General features: G+C 41.0%; 1 protein-coding gene across 1 annotated transcript in view; it reads left to right on the forward strand.

Annotated features, from left to right (window-relative positions):
- LOC111871696 (protein sprint) overlaps nt 1-17,059 on the forward strand; it is a 117,734-nt gene that overhangs the window by 45,714 nt on the left and 54,961 nt on the right. The window contains exons 2-7 of the mRNA XM_023864964.2: nt 8,670-8,852; nt 10,773-10,957; nt 12,688-12,779; nt 13,661-13,813; nt 15,355-15,549; nt 16,742-16,930. Of these exons, the coding sequence (XP_023720732.1) occupies nt 8,670-8,852; nt 10,773-10,957; nt 12,688-12,779; nt 13,661-13,813; nt 15,355-15,549; nt 16,742-16,930 (997 nt within the window). The remainder of the gene's footprint in view (nt 1-8,669; nt 8,853-10,772; nt 10,958-12,687; nt 12,780-13,660; nt 13,814-15,354; nt 15,550-16,741; nt 16,931-17,059) is intronic.

The following is a 17,059-nucleotide window of genomic DNA, read 5'->3' on the forward strand; positions in this document are numbered from 1 at the left end:
TTTGGTTGATTTTAAGCCGGGGTTCACTGACATATAATGGATCTGCTGTAAGCACATAACAAAATGGCGCGACTTTATACATATACAAGAAAGAGAGTTACTTTGTTTTTGTTTTGAGTCCTTTTTACACATAAATAACTACATTGTTGTTTTATTCGTTGTGCTTACGCTAAGAATCGATCTATTATGCTTTACTTGCAGAAAATGCATAAAATGAATGCATAATGGGAAGGTATATTCCCATGTTTTATTGAAACTTCTGACCGGATTTCGACGAAATTTCATATTGCAAATTACAAAAAATTGTTAGACGAAATTCAATTTGGTTCATATCGGTAAGAGAAATACAATTCTAATTTTCGTAATAATCAACTCGAACTTAAATTTTCAAGAAAGGATCGTCTTAGAAACGAAACGGTACATTTTTTAATATAGGCCTGCCCAGTGGAATGCAAGCAGAATTTGTACATGCCGCTGATTCTAATTAGCTTATGAACAGTAGTCATGGAACCGGAACAAAATGGACGAGACATGCCTGGAATAAATAGAAGCAAACGAGAAAGTATCCAGGAAACGTGCATACTGGAAGGAGTTGACACAGCTTTACGGCTACACTGGTATATTCAACAGTGAACTTTCAGAAAAGTGTAAACTTTAAATCGAGGTTTAATATTATACACTGTAATTTGTAGACGGTTAGGCAAGATAAAACGTCTTACATGCATATTGAATTGCTGGGTCAACCGTGGTTTTAGTCCGCAAGCGAACTATACCGACCGAGCGACCGCCGCTTGTCGCCGAAGTTAGTGCCAACTTTAGCGGATAGAGGGTGTCGCGTAGTCAGCGCAACGAATCCCCACGGCTGCTAATTTCGGTTTTCTAGACCGGAACCGCTATTTCCTTGAAATAGCTCCTCAGTTATCTTCACGAGGCTGAGTGGGCTGAGTCAACCAAGGTTCTGAAAATTTTGTAACATGTTCAGGAACTATCATCACTGTTTATCGAAAATGTCATTTGAGCCTAGAGTAATGCTCTGTTTTGTTATTGTTGCTACCGAAAATAACACTTATTGATCTGTAGTATGTGTCCCTTTTAATTTCTCACCTTAGGAGAATGATGTACGTGCGTATACTCACCGAAAGTCAATTTTATCTTAAACACGTGTTTGGAATGTTAGATAACCAAAGACAGATAGCGATAAAGTCTGATTTATGACTTCAGTTGCCTCTTACAAGCCACCACGTCCCAGTTTATTGCTTGTTTGTGTTTAGTAAACGAGGCCCCAGGAAACTGGCGAAGTGAGTTGATTTGCTCGTTGATAGAGTGCGTTCGTGTTGCAGTGCTTAGATGAGAAGTTCGGCCGCCCCCTCCTTCGGCGCAACTGTGGTCTGTAACATCTCACTTTCCTAAAGCAGGCATATGCTATCTCCATGCTATCTGTGCGTCAATGAACCCATCCCCCTATTAATTTTGAATACTTGAACACCTGAGTCCATCTCAACGGCGCACTTTATAATTACCTCCCATCAGCTTGTTTGTTTGTATTTGTATCCCCCATACCGTTTCTAGGCAGAGGTTCGGTAAAGAGTATCGCGTTTTTCGTTGCTAGGCAACGGCTCGGTAAAGACGTTGCCGCGTCAAAAAAGAATTGAAGGCGTCGTTTCATATGTGGTCCATGTATCAAAGGAAAGCAGGCGATTGGTTCTTCGTTTAGTATGTATTGTCTAACGATGCATTTGTGCACTGTTCGGACAACTTCAACCAATATTGTATCGCGAAAAGTTGGCTTCTTCTTTGTTGAGCGCCAGTTAATTGAAAATTGAACTTTCGTCTAGCGTTTAGACCCTGTATTAACACACACAGCTGTCTGTTGGCTGAGGAAATTATGTAATTTTCATACACGTGTATGTTGTTGGGCCACAAGGAAATGCATTGATTCGTATGTCTTGTGTGTTGTGATTTTTCCTTTGATTGCTTCATAAGTACAAAGAATGCTGCATCTTTGTTTATTATTTTATGAAACTTTTGTTTAAGTGTTGAATACCTCGATACGAGTCATAACTACGATTTTATGTTCCTCTTGCTATGTTAAAGCTAAAGAACTGAAATGCCAAGATATAATACTGCAGTTTGAAAGGAATTTAAAATCAAGTATTGCGATATTATCGGGAAAGTGTATCACAGACCTTTCAAGAGGATGTTACAACGCTGTGTCATATTTATATGGGTTAAATAAAAAAAATGAATATTTGGCAATGAAGGAACAGAACCATGGGAGTAATATAATTAAGCTGTGAGTCTGTAGTAAATAAAATTCCGTTTATAATTTTTTTTCTTAATTCGCTGAGTGGGGGGTGGAGTCCAACTGGGTCCACTCGGCACGGCGGCCACTGATTAGCCTATTATAGGCTGCCCCGGGTGATTATGATGATGGATAATTTGGTGGAATGAAGATTGGCAGGGGAAACCGAAGTACTTGGAGAAAACCTGCCCCAGCGCCACTTTTTCCACCACAAATCCCACTTGACCAGACCCGGGATCGAACCCGGGCCGTCGCGGTGGGAAGCCAGCGACTAACCGCTTGAGCTATGGCGAGGCCTTATAAAATCTTGCTCAGTCTTCGAAATAGTCCCATCCTCATTCCAGGGCTAGATGACGCACCTGGCTTACTCCCTATACGTACACTCAAGGTAAGGCATACGGCCAGCAAAGTATTGTATGCCTTTATTCAGATGCATTTCGCAGCAACAGTCACGCTCAAAGGATTGTGGGAATTCTCGGAAAGAATATCTGATTGGAGCGTGAGCATCCTTCGTGTTCTTCTATACCTCTTTAGTGCTAAGAGTCTCCCCGCTCTCTCTCTCCCTCTCTCTCTCTTACCGATTAGACTGTAGGTTATTATCCGTGAAATGGATGAACGATGAATTGATTTGGTCCATGACTGATGAAGTATATGGCATGAATTAAGGCAGATAAATACTGTGATATGTATGCCCATTTCTAAGTAACGGTTCGGTAAACACGCTTCAACAATAGAGACTGTTTTCTGCGTGGTCCGTGCCGACCCTCAGACCCGTCCACTTGTCAGAGAGGGCGCCCCACAGAAACAAGACCGTTTCTATCAAACAGTAATAAATATCTGGTCTCGACACCAAGACTTACTGACTGACCGTCAGTCGTAATGTGACTCCGACTTTGACAAGGCAGTTGAGGGTTAATCTGCGTGCAGTGGAAGCTGAAGAATCTCAGTCCCTAAGATTCGTTACCAGGGAACGTCTAGTGAAGACACTGCAGAGGAATAGCCATTGCGGAGAGCTGTTACCGCGTAAAGACTAGTGTTACTGGATTGAGAAGACTTGGTGTGAAGTGATTTGTAGTATGGAGATCAGCAATATTGTAACAATTATTTGTACGTATAGTGACGACCTATAAATTGTCAATAAATCGATTCATCAATCCAGACCCCATTTATAATTACTAATACGAAACTAAATACGGAAGAAAATGTATTTTAAATTAAATTAGAACTTCGCTCGCTCACATACACACACTGTGTGTGTGTGAACACAAAGGTTGGATTATCGTAATTATGAGTGCGGTTTCTTTATATTTTTATAGGCATCTTCGTTGGTAGAAGTGACCGACATAACTGGAAATGCCCTGTCTTGTCTCAGCTGTGCAGTGTATCTCCATAGAAGCATGCAGACGCCTCTCTTTTAGCTTAATTGAACCGCCTTGAAACAGAAAGAGACTTCGAACTGGGAAAGTGTTTTATACAAGTGCCGTACCTCATACGCTTTGTGCTTAGTACTTCCCCCGTGCCCGTGGATGTTTCGTAACGTAAACTAAAGAGCACTGACAGGCCTGTTCGTGTTTTGCACCCTCCCATTTGTAGCCATCGGTTAAAAATTAAGAGGTCTGCAGGTCTGCGACTTGGACGATAAGATTACGAAATCATTCTCAATCACGACGTAATCTAAACAGTTTTCCTTTGATCATCGTTATCAACCCGACACTCAGATAAGACCTCATCCCATTGGCCTACGTCTTAAGGTCAACATTACAGCTGCTGTTATCATGCAAGGTAATTGAGGTGATTTGTTCTGGAATGTTGTCAGTCCGAATATAAAGTTTTTCCCGTCTTCTGAAACCTTTCTTGGATTTAATTTGGCGAAAAAATTATTAACGGAGTACCATATGATCCAATTAAGCTGGGGCCACACGAGCGCACAAAATTCGTCCGTTGTTATTAACGTCGTGACGTCCGTTTTAGAAACAAACAAGAGATACGACTGCTACGCTTTCTTCTGGTTCCATTGCAGACAAAATACTACGCACCGCATTCTGCAACTGTGTGGTGTCCTCAGCAACGTCCGTCATAAAATACGTTCGTTGCAACGAACGTACTTCGTGCGCTCATGTGGCCCCAGCCTTAGTGTCGTAGAAGAAGGAGCCGCTGTATTGAAACTGAAGAAAATTTGAAGACAGCAAAAAACACAGGAAAGAACTGACCACCTGCACTTAACGCTAGAAACATGCGCAGGACAGACAATAAGTCACTGACCAGTAAACAGATGAGAGTGAGTCAAAGGACGTATGAAACAGTAGGATCGGCTGTAATGACATACTTTATATACTTTAGAACAAAACCTTAAACTGATAAAAAGTCCACACAAGGTCTAATCGGTATATTGTTTGCTGAAATTGCATCAGAAGTTATGTCCAGTTAAAAGACGACGGTTTCGTTTAGTGGCACGGCGAGAAATGTGTAAATCTACAATCAGAACTCGAATTTCGGGCTGAATTCATCATCTTTATATCGCCGTATCAAAGCAGTTCGTAAAGTTCAACCCATCTTGCCCAACATCCATGGAACGAAATCTCATTCAACACCAGTAGTTACCGCGTCCTTACCTCGTCAGATAGTAGAGTATCATTAAGACCCAAAACAAATGTCCAAAATGCCATGAATACATGTCCAAAAACAGCCATAAACACAGCATCGCGCCTGCAGTGTACTCGTGTCTCCCATCTTGCACACCTGCACCCGGCGTTTCAATGTCAACCTGCGAAAGGTTTTCCCCGTATGAAGACATATTTATACGTTAATGTAGGTCGGTCACAGTGGCCGAGCGGTCTAAGACATGAACTGTCTTCACTCGCTCGGACACTGGCATCGTGGGTTCGAATACAACTCAAGGCATGGATGTTTGATGTGTGTATGCATTTGTTCCGTGTTTGTGTTCTCCTGTATTTAGGTAGCGGCCTTCCGACAGGCTGGTCACTCGCCCAAGGAGACGTACCGACTGTAAACAATGATTACGGAAGTAAATAAGGCATGAGCCCTGAAGAGCCAGCGTTAAAAAAAATGTTAATATAATTGAAATGGATAAGTTTAATTCTTGCGAATTTTATTTAAATAGCTTTTAATAAAATAAGCCCCGGTAAGTGTTTCCGGTATTACATTTTTTTACATGTCACCCAAGTTTCTGAAGACAAATTTTTCGATATAATTCTTGGCATGTGAAGTAATGGAAATTTTCAGGTTGATCGTCAGTTTAGTTTTTGAAGGCATAAACAATTCTCCCTCATTTTCCAAAACTGGGACCAACCCGCAACCTTTGTACGTGTTTTGTACCTAGTGCCTTAAGTCTCTCTTTTTCTTTTTTGCAAAACTATTTCCGCCAAATTTTAAAAGCAAAGTGAACTGCCCTTATGTGTGCTACTTGAGTGTCCAGTGTTAGTACTGTGGCCGATGTGGCCTACATTCTGGGTGACATAAGAGGAGACTTGAGTCAGCTGCTGAGTTGCAAGAATCCCAGGAGCACTGACCGGCGCAAGAAGACAGTAGTGAGAGCGCGAGCATCGTTGTTCAGCGATTAGCAGAGAGAGTCTAAGAAGCCGAGATTTAATATATTCATTCTGCGTTTGGGGTTACGGATGAAGTTATCGCTGACTTCGCTGAAGTTACACAGTCCAGGAAGTTACCCTTTTATAGTTAAGCATTAATGGAGTCTGTCACTGTTGGTTTGTGCTAAATGGGGCGTACAGATTTCTATCAAAGTCTTGTATTTGAGTAAATCAAGTGTTGGCGTCTCAGTCATTGTACTTAGAATATCTAATTGAATGTGGATTTTGAAATATTCTTATAGAAGAGTGAACCAGTCGGGCCTTGCGCCTGGGGCTGTACGGTTACAGTAATTACGCAAATTCTGCGGTGAGCTTTCCTTAAGATGAGTTCGTGCGTTTTCATATTGTGAATCCATATGGCAGTTGTTTGTAGGCTTTTGTAGGATCTGCTAAACCATAGTGTACCGAGGACCTTGGTTTGCAAATGAGTTATCTAGGTTGAAAGATGTTTGCAGAGAGATTACGGACCATAGCTTGTTTTGCAAGCCGATATTTGTACGTACATTTACAGAAGGGCATCAACTTCGTATTGCTGCTGCTACCACTACCACCACCACTACTACTACTACTACTACTACCACCACCACCACTACTACAATAATAGTAGTAGTGGTAGTAGCAACAGCCATACAAATCTCGTATGTAAAGTGGGAAGTTCTTTGAAGAAAGCTGTCTTCTGGGATGTGGCGCCTTGTCAATCTTGTATGAACCGACGTTGCGGAGGAACGTATCACCTCCATCTTCAGCCACCTGCTCATGCTGGTTCCTCGCTCGCAGATTTTTCTACCCTGAAGGTGGAGGCGATACGTTCTTCCGAAACGTCGGTTTACACAAGATCTACACTGCCCAACATCCCAGAAGACGGCATTCTTCATAGTCACCGCCGTGAAAGACTCAGATCTTACATAGGAAGTTCTTACAATTATAAATTTTGGTGGGGGGATTCAGAATATCTTCAGCGTTTGCATCCTGTTGTGTATCATGATTGACGGCATTTTGTTTCGATCTGCATGTGGGATCATCTTCAGGCAGTCTCATCAAATATGTCTCTAGTTACTGAACTGATCTAATATGGAGCCATATTAGTACTTCTCATCATAATCATATAATGCAGCCACAAATTTGCAAGAATTTTTCTGTTTTTAAAATTTTCCAGAATTTAAAATTCTCTTGTCATTTAACCTAAAATTCTTCGTTGTTATTGTTTCTTTTTGTTGCGCATTGTAGGGTGTCCTTCGCCCTGGGTTTGCTGTTACACTGGAAACAATCATAAAGGCGCGTCCACATTACTCGTGCTCTTCAGGCTTGTGCTCGTCGGGAGACTCGTCTGGCTTTTACTTGTGCTCGTAAGCCTTCGTCCACATTACTTCAGTTACTCCCCAGGCTTCGGCGCGTGAGGATCCGTATATTTACTCGTAGCGTGTATAGGCTGTAGTCGTTTTAATTTATTGGCTATAGTTTTTAAATTAAAAATTAAAAACTTGCTTGTCTCGTGACTTGTCATATCGTCCAAATTACTCGCGAGCATAGCGAGTCACACGAGCACGAGCACGAGTAATGTGGACATGCCTTTAGATAAAAACCAATGTGAGCAGTTTGATTTATTTTTACTTATTGTTGTGTTGACCGCAGAATACCACAAATTCAGAACATCTGCCTGAAGAAAGTTATAATTTTTACTTTGATATCGTTTTAAAATAGTAAACCAATATTTCTTTTGGACTCGTGCTTTCGATTTCCTTCTCTTGTCGCGAATTACGTTGATCTGCATTTCACGGGACTAGTCGCGTTGAGAGGTGTTGCTGTAGACCTTCAGACCAGTAGTCGGATGGTTCTCCGTCCGAACATTCGTATTACTCTTTAGTTTTTTCCTCAGTCACCGGGCAAATGCCAGGGCTAGCATTTTGAAATAGGCCACGAATCTGTCCTTCCAGATGCTTACGAGACGTTCATGACCATCTTCCCATCTCATTGATCATGTGATCTCAACGGTTGGGGCGGATTCATTACATAAGCAACCGTCTAATTATCCCTGAAGCGCAACAAAGCCTACTTCCAAACTTCTGGCAGACCCTGTTTGCCGTCTTACCGACTTCACTTCTGCCGTCTCTTTCACCGTTTTTGTTCTGCACACAAAGAGTACTCGGAAGAGCTTATGCCACATACTGCTTGCCTTTAAATTCACGGACAGGCAGAGCTTATACAGAGTGTCCCAGGATTTTGGTGCCATACTTTAGGAGCATGTAAACTGGTACATGGGTGCCAACATTTCGGAGGAAAATATTGTTTCCTTCTTCAGGGTAATGGAGGGAATAGGTTACTGCAAAAATGTTGGGATCCACCTACCAGTCTACATGGTGTCATAACCCACACTCACAGCGGTTCCCATCATTGTTAGGTTTATACTTTTCAAGACACGTGCATATATGCACACACGTACACTTCACAAAATGCGCGAAACATAATTATAACACATATTATTTATAACCAGATTTTCATATTAATTTTTCATACATATATGGGTGCTAGTGATCCAGCAATTATGTTATAAAACCAAACAGGAAATGAAGGTTTTGTGTGCTATGCATGTTATTTTTATTTGCATGAAAATGGCTGTAGCAGAGTCTGTACTGTGTTTCTCTCAATATTCTGCCGTTTAATGTACGTTTCTTAGAGCGAGAGGTCATTATGTGTGTATGTGGGAGTGGAAGAGATCAGAAACATTTTCACAGATGGATTCTTTTGTTTTGCATATACAGGGCCATGACTCCAGCCTGTCATCCTCTGCAGCTAGCAGTGAAGTTGGTGGCAGTGGTGAAGGTGGCAATGCACCCTGTAATATCAGCCTGCTAGAGAGACTGATTCGCAGCCACCCAGTATGGTTCCTCCCTGGCATCCAGCGCGCAGGGGCCTTCCACCTCCTGCAGGGAAAAGAGGAAGGAGTATGTGTTTGCGCTGAATATTATACAGTTTTATTTCTGAAGTAATGCAATTCTACTTATATGCCTTTAACTAAAACAAAATAATCACTGTGATGCATAATTTAAATTAATTGCATTCCAAAGCTATCAGTCCAGTTTGTTTCAGTGTCCATACACAATATCACAGAACAGTTTTTCTCAGAGTTTTGGAGACTACGGACCTCTACATGGGCTGTCACTGCATATGCAGATCACTCAGCTATCATAACATTCCCTGCAGCTGTAAACAGCATGCAATTGCACTTATTTCTGTGATTGTTGAATGTGCCATGAACCACTTTTTTGTCCACCAGTTTAAATTATTCATCACAATTTGTTTAAATTGAACAGTACATATTATATGAAAGCATGCAGGTGGGGGACATATCCAAGTATCCTGTGATTATTAAGAACGTAACCTGCGAGCACGTATGTTTTTTTTTTTATTTTTATATTGGTATCATGCAATATTATTACTCTAAATTTGTGATGCATAATGTGTATATGTATGAAAAAGATTTCATTACTTTTCCTCTCAAACCGCCTTTCCATCTAGTGGACCATGGACTACAGTTTCACAAACACTGTTCTAGACCATTGAGAGCAGCAGTGGGCATTTCATCTTCCTATGTCTTACTGAGTTGGGCTTAGAAAATGGTTGTAAGTCATAGGAAACTACGTAACCAGCTCCTTGGTCCAAACTACACTGCAATTAGTCAGCATATAATCAACTTTTTTTTTAGGGGGGGGGTTATGGGACATGGATATTTGTTAAAAGATCTCTGGTATTTAGGTAAACGCTGTCTTTTTCCTGAAGAGGTGTACAAGCTTTTAATAATGTATGCATGTTCCACTCATATATGAATAAACCATTGTAATTGATCGTGCCAAGTGCCTAGCAAGATATTAACCCATTTCCACCCAGTATTTGGCCTGTAAGTGCTTATTTCACTCTGTACTCTCTACTCTTTAACCAACTATACCTTGTATTAATATAATTTTGACTCATATACTTGATATACTCATTTCTTCAGGAATTGGGTCTTCTCCCATTATCTGTTAATTTGGTTGCCATTATGTTGACAGAGTCTTGCATTTTTTCAGTTTTAATATTAGGTGGGATGGATGGAATTAGGTTTTTGAATTCTAGTTAATACATATAACAGCCACTACATTGCTAGAACAGCCCAGGCGTGACTGTTGTTACAGCCCTACTGATGCTACTTATGTGATTACTTTCCATCTTGTGGTACTCACATTTGAGCTTTTTGGCCACAGAACAGGGTATCAGCTAGCCAACATGGGTTGAATGGAAGTAATTTTCAGAACTTTAATTAAATTTACATTTTTCCAGTGGTACATATTGTACTGTCAAATCCTGCGGTTGTGAACTCAACATATTGTTATTTAATTACTAAATAAAATGCATTAAAAACAGAAATTAAAACACATGTGAAACTTCTTACACAATTTGAAATAATTACATTATTTGATAATAAACTTTATTCATTTATGAGTCATAATATTCTCACATTATGGTTATCAGGAATTATAAGAACACAAATAAAAAGTATGGACGTGAAAAAGATGTGCCACTTTGGCTCAAAATTCAGTATGTAAAATTATGATATGGTGGAAGATATTTGTTTTCAGGTTTGGAATCAGCATATCAGAATTAGTTTAAAGATTTAGTTTTCTTTTATGATACTGTATCCTCCTTGACTAATATTATTACCGATAATTTTGACACTTGAATCAATAATTGTTATTACATTTATTGCTGTTAATTTGTTATATTTGTGTCAGATACTTACTATCAGGAGATCTTAATCAGATGGTGTGTTCTTCCTAGTAATGAATGTTTATGCATGCAGTCAGACATTTCTATTTCTGTTGTCACAGAACTTTGTGGTTCGTCAGTCAAGTCAGCCTGACACAATGGCTATCTCAGTGCGTCTCCCTGCAGGCAAGGGTCCGTACATCGAGCATTACCTCATCCAGGCAGTTGATGGAGAGTTGAGCCTCGAGAGTTCTGACAACCGATTTAGCAACATTCCCTCACTCATTGCCCATTACTCTCAGTGCTGGTGGGTACTGCATGTTACATTGCTTAGTTGTTCAATATTATATTAGTACATACAAGTATACCCTAAAACCTGACACATGACTCTGATTTTTAACGTTTCTTCTGCTTTATCAGACCTGCTGGAATGATTATTTCACACACACATTTTTGCAAATTTTATTAGCATTACCTGAGCCACATCCCCAGTGCATCTAACAGCCCAAATCACTAAGAATTCTACAAAGTTTGTCAGTATCTTTATGCCACATCTAGTAAGCTGTTATGGATGGCTGACAGTTTTATTAATTCACAAGTGGATGATAACTGATTAAAGAAAAATAAGATTGCAAATTAGTTTTACTGAATTACCAAAGGTGTTGGATGTACTGAAATTAAGTACATATGAATGTATGTGCTTGTAGCTGAAGCAGAGATAGATAACATTCATCTGTGTACATATTCATGACAAGGTTAATGAAAACAGTGTTTCACATGAAACTTGTAGATACATATTCTGTTGCTGAGTTGTGCACCATTATAATGTGTAGGCTGTGCCATAGCTCAAGCGGTTAGTTGCTGGCTTCCCACCGCGGCGGCCCAGGTTTGATCCCGGGTCTGGTCAAGTGGGATTTATGGTGGACAAAGTGGCGCTGGGACAAGTTTTCTCAGAGTACTTTGGTTTCCCTTGCCAATCTTCATTCCACCAATTGCTCCACAATCACCCTCACCTATCATCCGGGTCTGGTACAATAGGCCAGCAGTGGTTGCAGTACAGGGGACATAGTCCCACCCCACTAGCAATAAAAAAAATATAATGTGTAATGTTGTTTATTATCACAGTACAGCCAAGTACATCACAAGTTGTGTTGTAATCGCTTGTACTGTGATAACGAACATCATGTTGAAACTGTTGAATCCTATCCCCATATGAAATTTCACATTCCTCCCCATAGTGATGCATAAGATACACCATCAAATGGAAAATTAGAGATTTTATATGTTTGTGATGTTATTCTGCATCTACAGAAACAATCTTGACAAAAGTCACGTGGGTTGTAAATGATGTGTCAGTATTATCAGTGGTGTAATTTATAGAGTGCAGAGTAGGAGTAGTGTCCAGAGGCATTGTCATCACACCAAGTTTAATGTAAGTGCCAGAAATTATCAGTGAGAACTACATGTATTTAGTTAGTTAGTTATTGGAGAGGGTGGGTTTCCCCATGCACTGAGACCTGTATTGGTCCATTGTGCTTCCCTCTATGATTTCTACCAGTCTCTATATCCTACCGGTACTGGTGCGTACCATCAGTCCCGCCCAACCAGTGAGACCGGCTCTACTAGTTGAGAGGTATCTATAATGCTTCCCCCATCTACCAGAGGTATTAGAGACTGCTGTTGGGCGGGAAACGTCTGTTAATATGGCTCAATGACCTCCTTTGGAGATATGAGGTTCTTTTACGTGCAGTAAAGCTACGACACGGGACCCACGGCTTAAAGTCCCTCCCGGAGGACTTGTTCCCTGAATTTTTCTGCCCTTAAAAATTCCACGACCTCTGCTGGGTATTTGAACCCGCGTACTACGAGTCATGAGGTGGGAACGTTACCTCTAGACTACGGAGGCCGCTTAGAACTACATGTAAATATACATAGACATGATGATAACTACAAGTCTGTTTATTCTTGTGATAACAAACATATATTTAATTATGCTATAAATTCACATAAAGTAGTAGCTACATTCTTGTTTTCCAGTGATGAACTCCCCGTGCAGTTGACATTGCCCCGAGCAATGCGAGAAGCCAAGAACCACCAGCAGCTGTCCTCTCTCGCTCTGCTTGGTCAGGGTAAGGTTTCTTCCTGTAAACTGAATGTTGTGTTCCAAATTAAAAATGAATACTGAAGCGTTCTTTTATATTGTCTTTATGTTCTTTAGTGTTCCTGATGTTAATATTTTCCAGATTATATTTTGATATAATAATAGTCATAGTAATGTAGTGAATTTTTTGCTTATTACTTTGTCATTGTCATACCCTCATGCCTCAGCACCCATATCAGTTGTACCCTGTTATGTTTGGCCAGTTCCATAAAAGTTTTGTAGCAATCCCAGACCAATTTTGAGTTGATGTGGTGTTTGTCGAGCGCTTTAAGTGCAGCTTGGCTGTCAGATGTTCCTATTTCTGTAGTTCCTGTCTAGATTCTCCATAATACATGCCTTAATGGCATATACTTCTGCCTGAAATACTGTCATGTACTGCCCAAGGCTGAAACTAAGTTTCCACTTTGTGTCATAGCAGAACACACCAGCTCCAGTGCCCTAAATATCAAATAAGATATATTACCCTTGATAATGAGCTAGTAAATCTCTGTCAGGGGAGTAGCTGGTGACATACTGGACTGCAGATTTCCATTCCTGACAGGGTCAAAAGTTGTCTCTTTGCCATGTCACCTAGCATGGATCATGGGCCCTTTCAGCCTCTAATCCCTGGAGCTAAACTAGTCAGACTGTGAGTCTGTTAACTTACCTTTATCTTGTGCGAAGGTACAAATCAAATATTATTTCCTTGCTTGGGGAGTGACTTCATGTTGTGGTGCTTAGGTATAGAGATAACCAGACAACAAGTGTGTATTGTTATGTCATTACTTATATAATTCCAACTTCATGTCTTCCCTCATACACAGTTACAATGAAATCTTCAACTTCCTTATTATACTGATGCTGTTACAGAGTTCTGGAGGTATCCAATGGCTAATCCACGACCCCCAGAACAGCAAAATCAGCAGCACTCTGAGACATCAAGTTCACAGCAGAGAGTAGCAGTTGGAGAAAGCCTCCAGAGCCCCCCTAGCAGTGGTAGTAGTCTTAGCAGCCTTGGGAGTGGTAAGTTCCAGGTCATGAACCTCCATCATTGGGTCTCAGATTTATGAAACTCCTCGCTTTCTTTAAAAGTTCAGTAAAATATGCTGCAAAGAATCCAGTTTACACACTATCTTCTAAGAGAAATGAGTACCAGGAATCTTCCTGGGGACAAAGAATGGCCAGTGCTTAAGGCTGATGACCTCACCTCCATCTTTGAGCCTATTGTCTAGAACAGCGTGTCTCAACCCCCAGGCCCTAGCATCAATTATACTGGGCCCTCATCTTATAGAATAAAGAATTTACTGGGCCGTGGTCTGACAAAAGTTGAGAACCGTTGGTCTAATAAATGCGGGAGTGTTCCATAAAAAGGAGGCCATGTTCTCAGGCTAAGTTGAGCTGAATCACATAAATTTAACTTCTTGTAGACTGTCACTGTTCTTGTTAACATTTTTCCCTACAAAGCATTTAACAGTTCCTTTTGCTATAATTTTGAGCAGCACCCAGCTTCCAGCATTGTAATTGTTTTCTCCTTGTAGGAATTGTTACATTCCAAGTTCACAAATTAATGTTAATCTGCAAACTGCTGAAATCTGTTAAGTTGTCTAGTAGGGCTTGAGTCTATTTCATCTTTAATTTCAGAGCCTGACTCACTTGTTTCTTCTGATGTAATTCTGAACAATATTTCCTTGACAACAAAAAAATAACATGATTAATAATAATAATAAAAATAAACAGAAAGTTCTGGAAAGAACTATCACTAACTTCCTTCGATAGGACATGGACCACATAGAAAATGACATGTCCAGAAATTCTTCTATTGTTGCATGTGTATTCGTTGCCACAGGAACATGTTTACCAAACCATTGCATGGCAATGATAGGGGTGATACATAGACACACAGACAGCAATGTAATTTCATAAGTCTATTTTAATTCCTTCAAAATAGGGAAAGTAGGCTAAGAAAAATATGTCAAATTGTTTTATACTGGGAGAAGATAAGTTGCTTTCTATTCTTCAAATATTCTATCCTATTAAATGTGTACCCAGTAGAGTAACATATTTTGAAAATTATGATATAAATTTCCTTAACTCTTTGAAGAGAACAGTGATTTCATGCACTGACACTCTCAGTTGTTGGGTTGAACATTGTTGGGTGGTATCATTAGAGAAAAGTATGACTGCTTCATAGAAATGAAGGCATGATTTGTACATTCACATTGCACGCAGAGGAGTTTGTTATTTTTGTAAACAGTTCTTATTGTTGGGGTTTGTAAGAAAGTTTTGATCTGCAGATGGTTTGTGTGACAGCAGAAGACTGATAATCATATCACAGAATGCCTTCCCTAGATTACTGAATAAATAGTTTACTGGTCCTATTTACATGAATCACAGTAGATAGTGTTTATGTAGACTTTTGTGCAATTAGTTTACTGGTCCTGTTTACATGAATCACAGTAGCTAGTGTTTATGTAGACTTTTGTGCAGTTTGACATAAATTGTGACACTTTAATTAAGGTCTGTTTTAACTTCTTTCTTTACATTTGAACATTCTTTTGCTTCAGGAAACAATAACCACAACAGTGGGCATGACATTGCAGCAAGAACACCAAGCTCAGAGCTGGGAGGTGGTTCTGGTATTGGGGATGCCATTGTTTTAAACCTTGCACCACTCTCTTCAACTGAACATTCGCAGCAACCCCAAAGCTTAATGAGCACATTCAAAGGAAGTGGTGCCAGCTCTAGTTGTGATGTCATAGGTATGTGACCTCTGTTATATGAGTATACAATTTACAGTTAGATATATACTCAAGTGCCAAAAGTCATGGGATAGCAGTATGTAAATTTATTTTTAAGTGGCGCCACCATCCCTTGACGGCTTGGGAATGCCCAGAGCAGTATCAGTTGTGAGGTGTTCTCTTGTGAGTCAGGTTGAACACCGGCCAATCTGCTCATGGCAAGTCGACGTGAATTATCAGAGTTTGAACGGGGCATGATAGTGGGTACCAGGCGGATGGGACATTCCATTTCCGAAGTTGTGTGGTCATTCAACATTCCTTGATCCATGGTGTCACGGGAATACCTTGTGGAAGGCATTTCCACCCACCGTGGACAGCGCAGTGGCCGACCACGGGTGCTTAATGATTGTGACCAGTGGCATCTAGCTAGAATTGTCCGTGGTAACAGACAAGCGACACTGGCTGAAATCACATCCACATTCAATGCAGGAGGTACCAGACGCATATCCAGCGGGTCAGTGCAGCGTTCTTTAGCTTCCATGGGATATGGGAGCAGAAGACCGACCAGAGTGCCTCTATTAACACCAGAACACCGGACACAGCGCCTCACCTCGTCTTGTGACGTTGCTAATTGGACCCTGGAGGATTGGCAACATGTGGTGTGGTCTGATGAGTCATGGTACCAGTTGTTTTGGGCAGATTGGAGGGTTTGGGTGTGGCGCAGACCCCATGAGGCCATGGACCCCAGTTGTCAACGAGGCACCGTACAAGCTGGTGGTGGTTCCATACTGGTGTGGGGTGTGTTCACGTGGCATGAGTTGGGTCCGCTCGTCCACCTAAACACGTCATTGACCAATGACCGCTACGTTACACTGCTTGGTGACCATTTGCAGCCCTTCATGGACTTCATGTACCCCCACAACGATGGGATATTCCAGCAGGACAATGCACCATGTCATCGGGCCAGAGTTGTCCAGAATTGGTTCGAGGAGCATTCTGGAGAGTTCCGACGAATGGTGTGGCCACCACGTTCGCCCAACATGACTCCAATCGAGCATTAATGGGGCGTGGTGGAGAGGTCTATTCACACCCAAAATCCTGCACCTACAAATACCAGGGAGCTGTGGGAGCTATCCAGATGGCATTTAGTCATTTCTATGATGTTGGTTTTACTTTCCATTTTTATCAGAGTGAATTCTGATTTTTGTTGCAGGTAGTCCATCTTCTCCAACTAGCAGTAGTGTGGTACCAGGTGTCGGTTCAGCTATTGTGGTGACAACTGCAAGTACATCATCTAGCATTGCTGCCACAGCTCTGGTCAGGGGCCCAAGGCCTACACCTCCGAACACACTTAACCTCATGTGTTCCGCCTCATCTCATACTAGTTCACTGGCAGCTTCAGGTCTGCAATCATGACACACACTTTTCCACCTTTTGAACATGACAGAGGCAGATGGGAGTGTGCACAGGAACACACACATGTGTGCATGCTCTCTCTCTCTCTCTCAGTATAATTTTTGGATAACTGAGC

This window comes from Cryptotermes secundus, unplaced genomic scaffold (genome assembly GCF_002891405.2).
Source record: "Cryptotermes secundus unplaced genomic scaffold, Csec_1.0 scaffold428, whole genome shotgun sequence".
NCBI lineage: Eukaryota > Metazoa > Arthropoda > Insecta > Blattodea > Kalotermitidae > Cryptotermes > Cryptotermes secundus.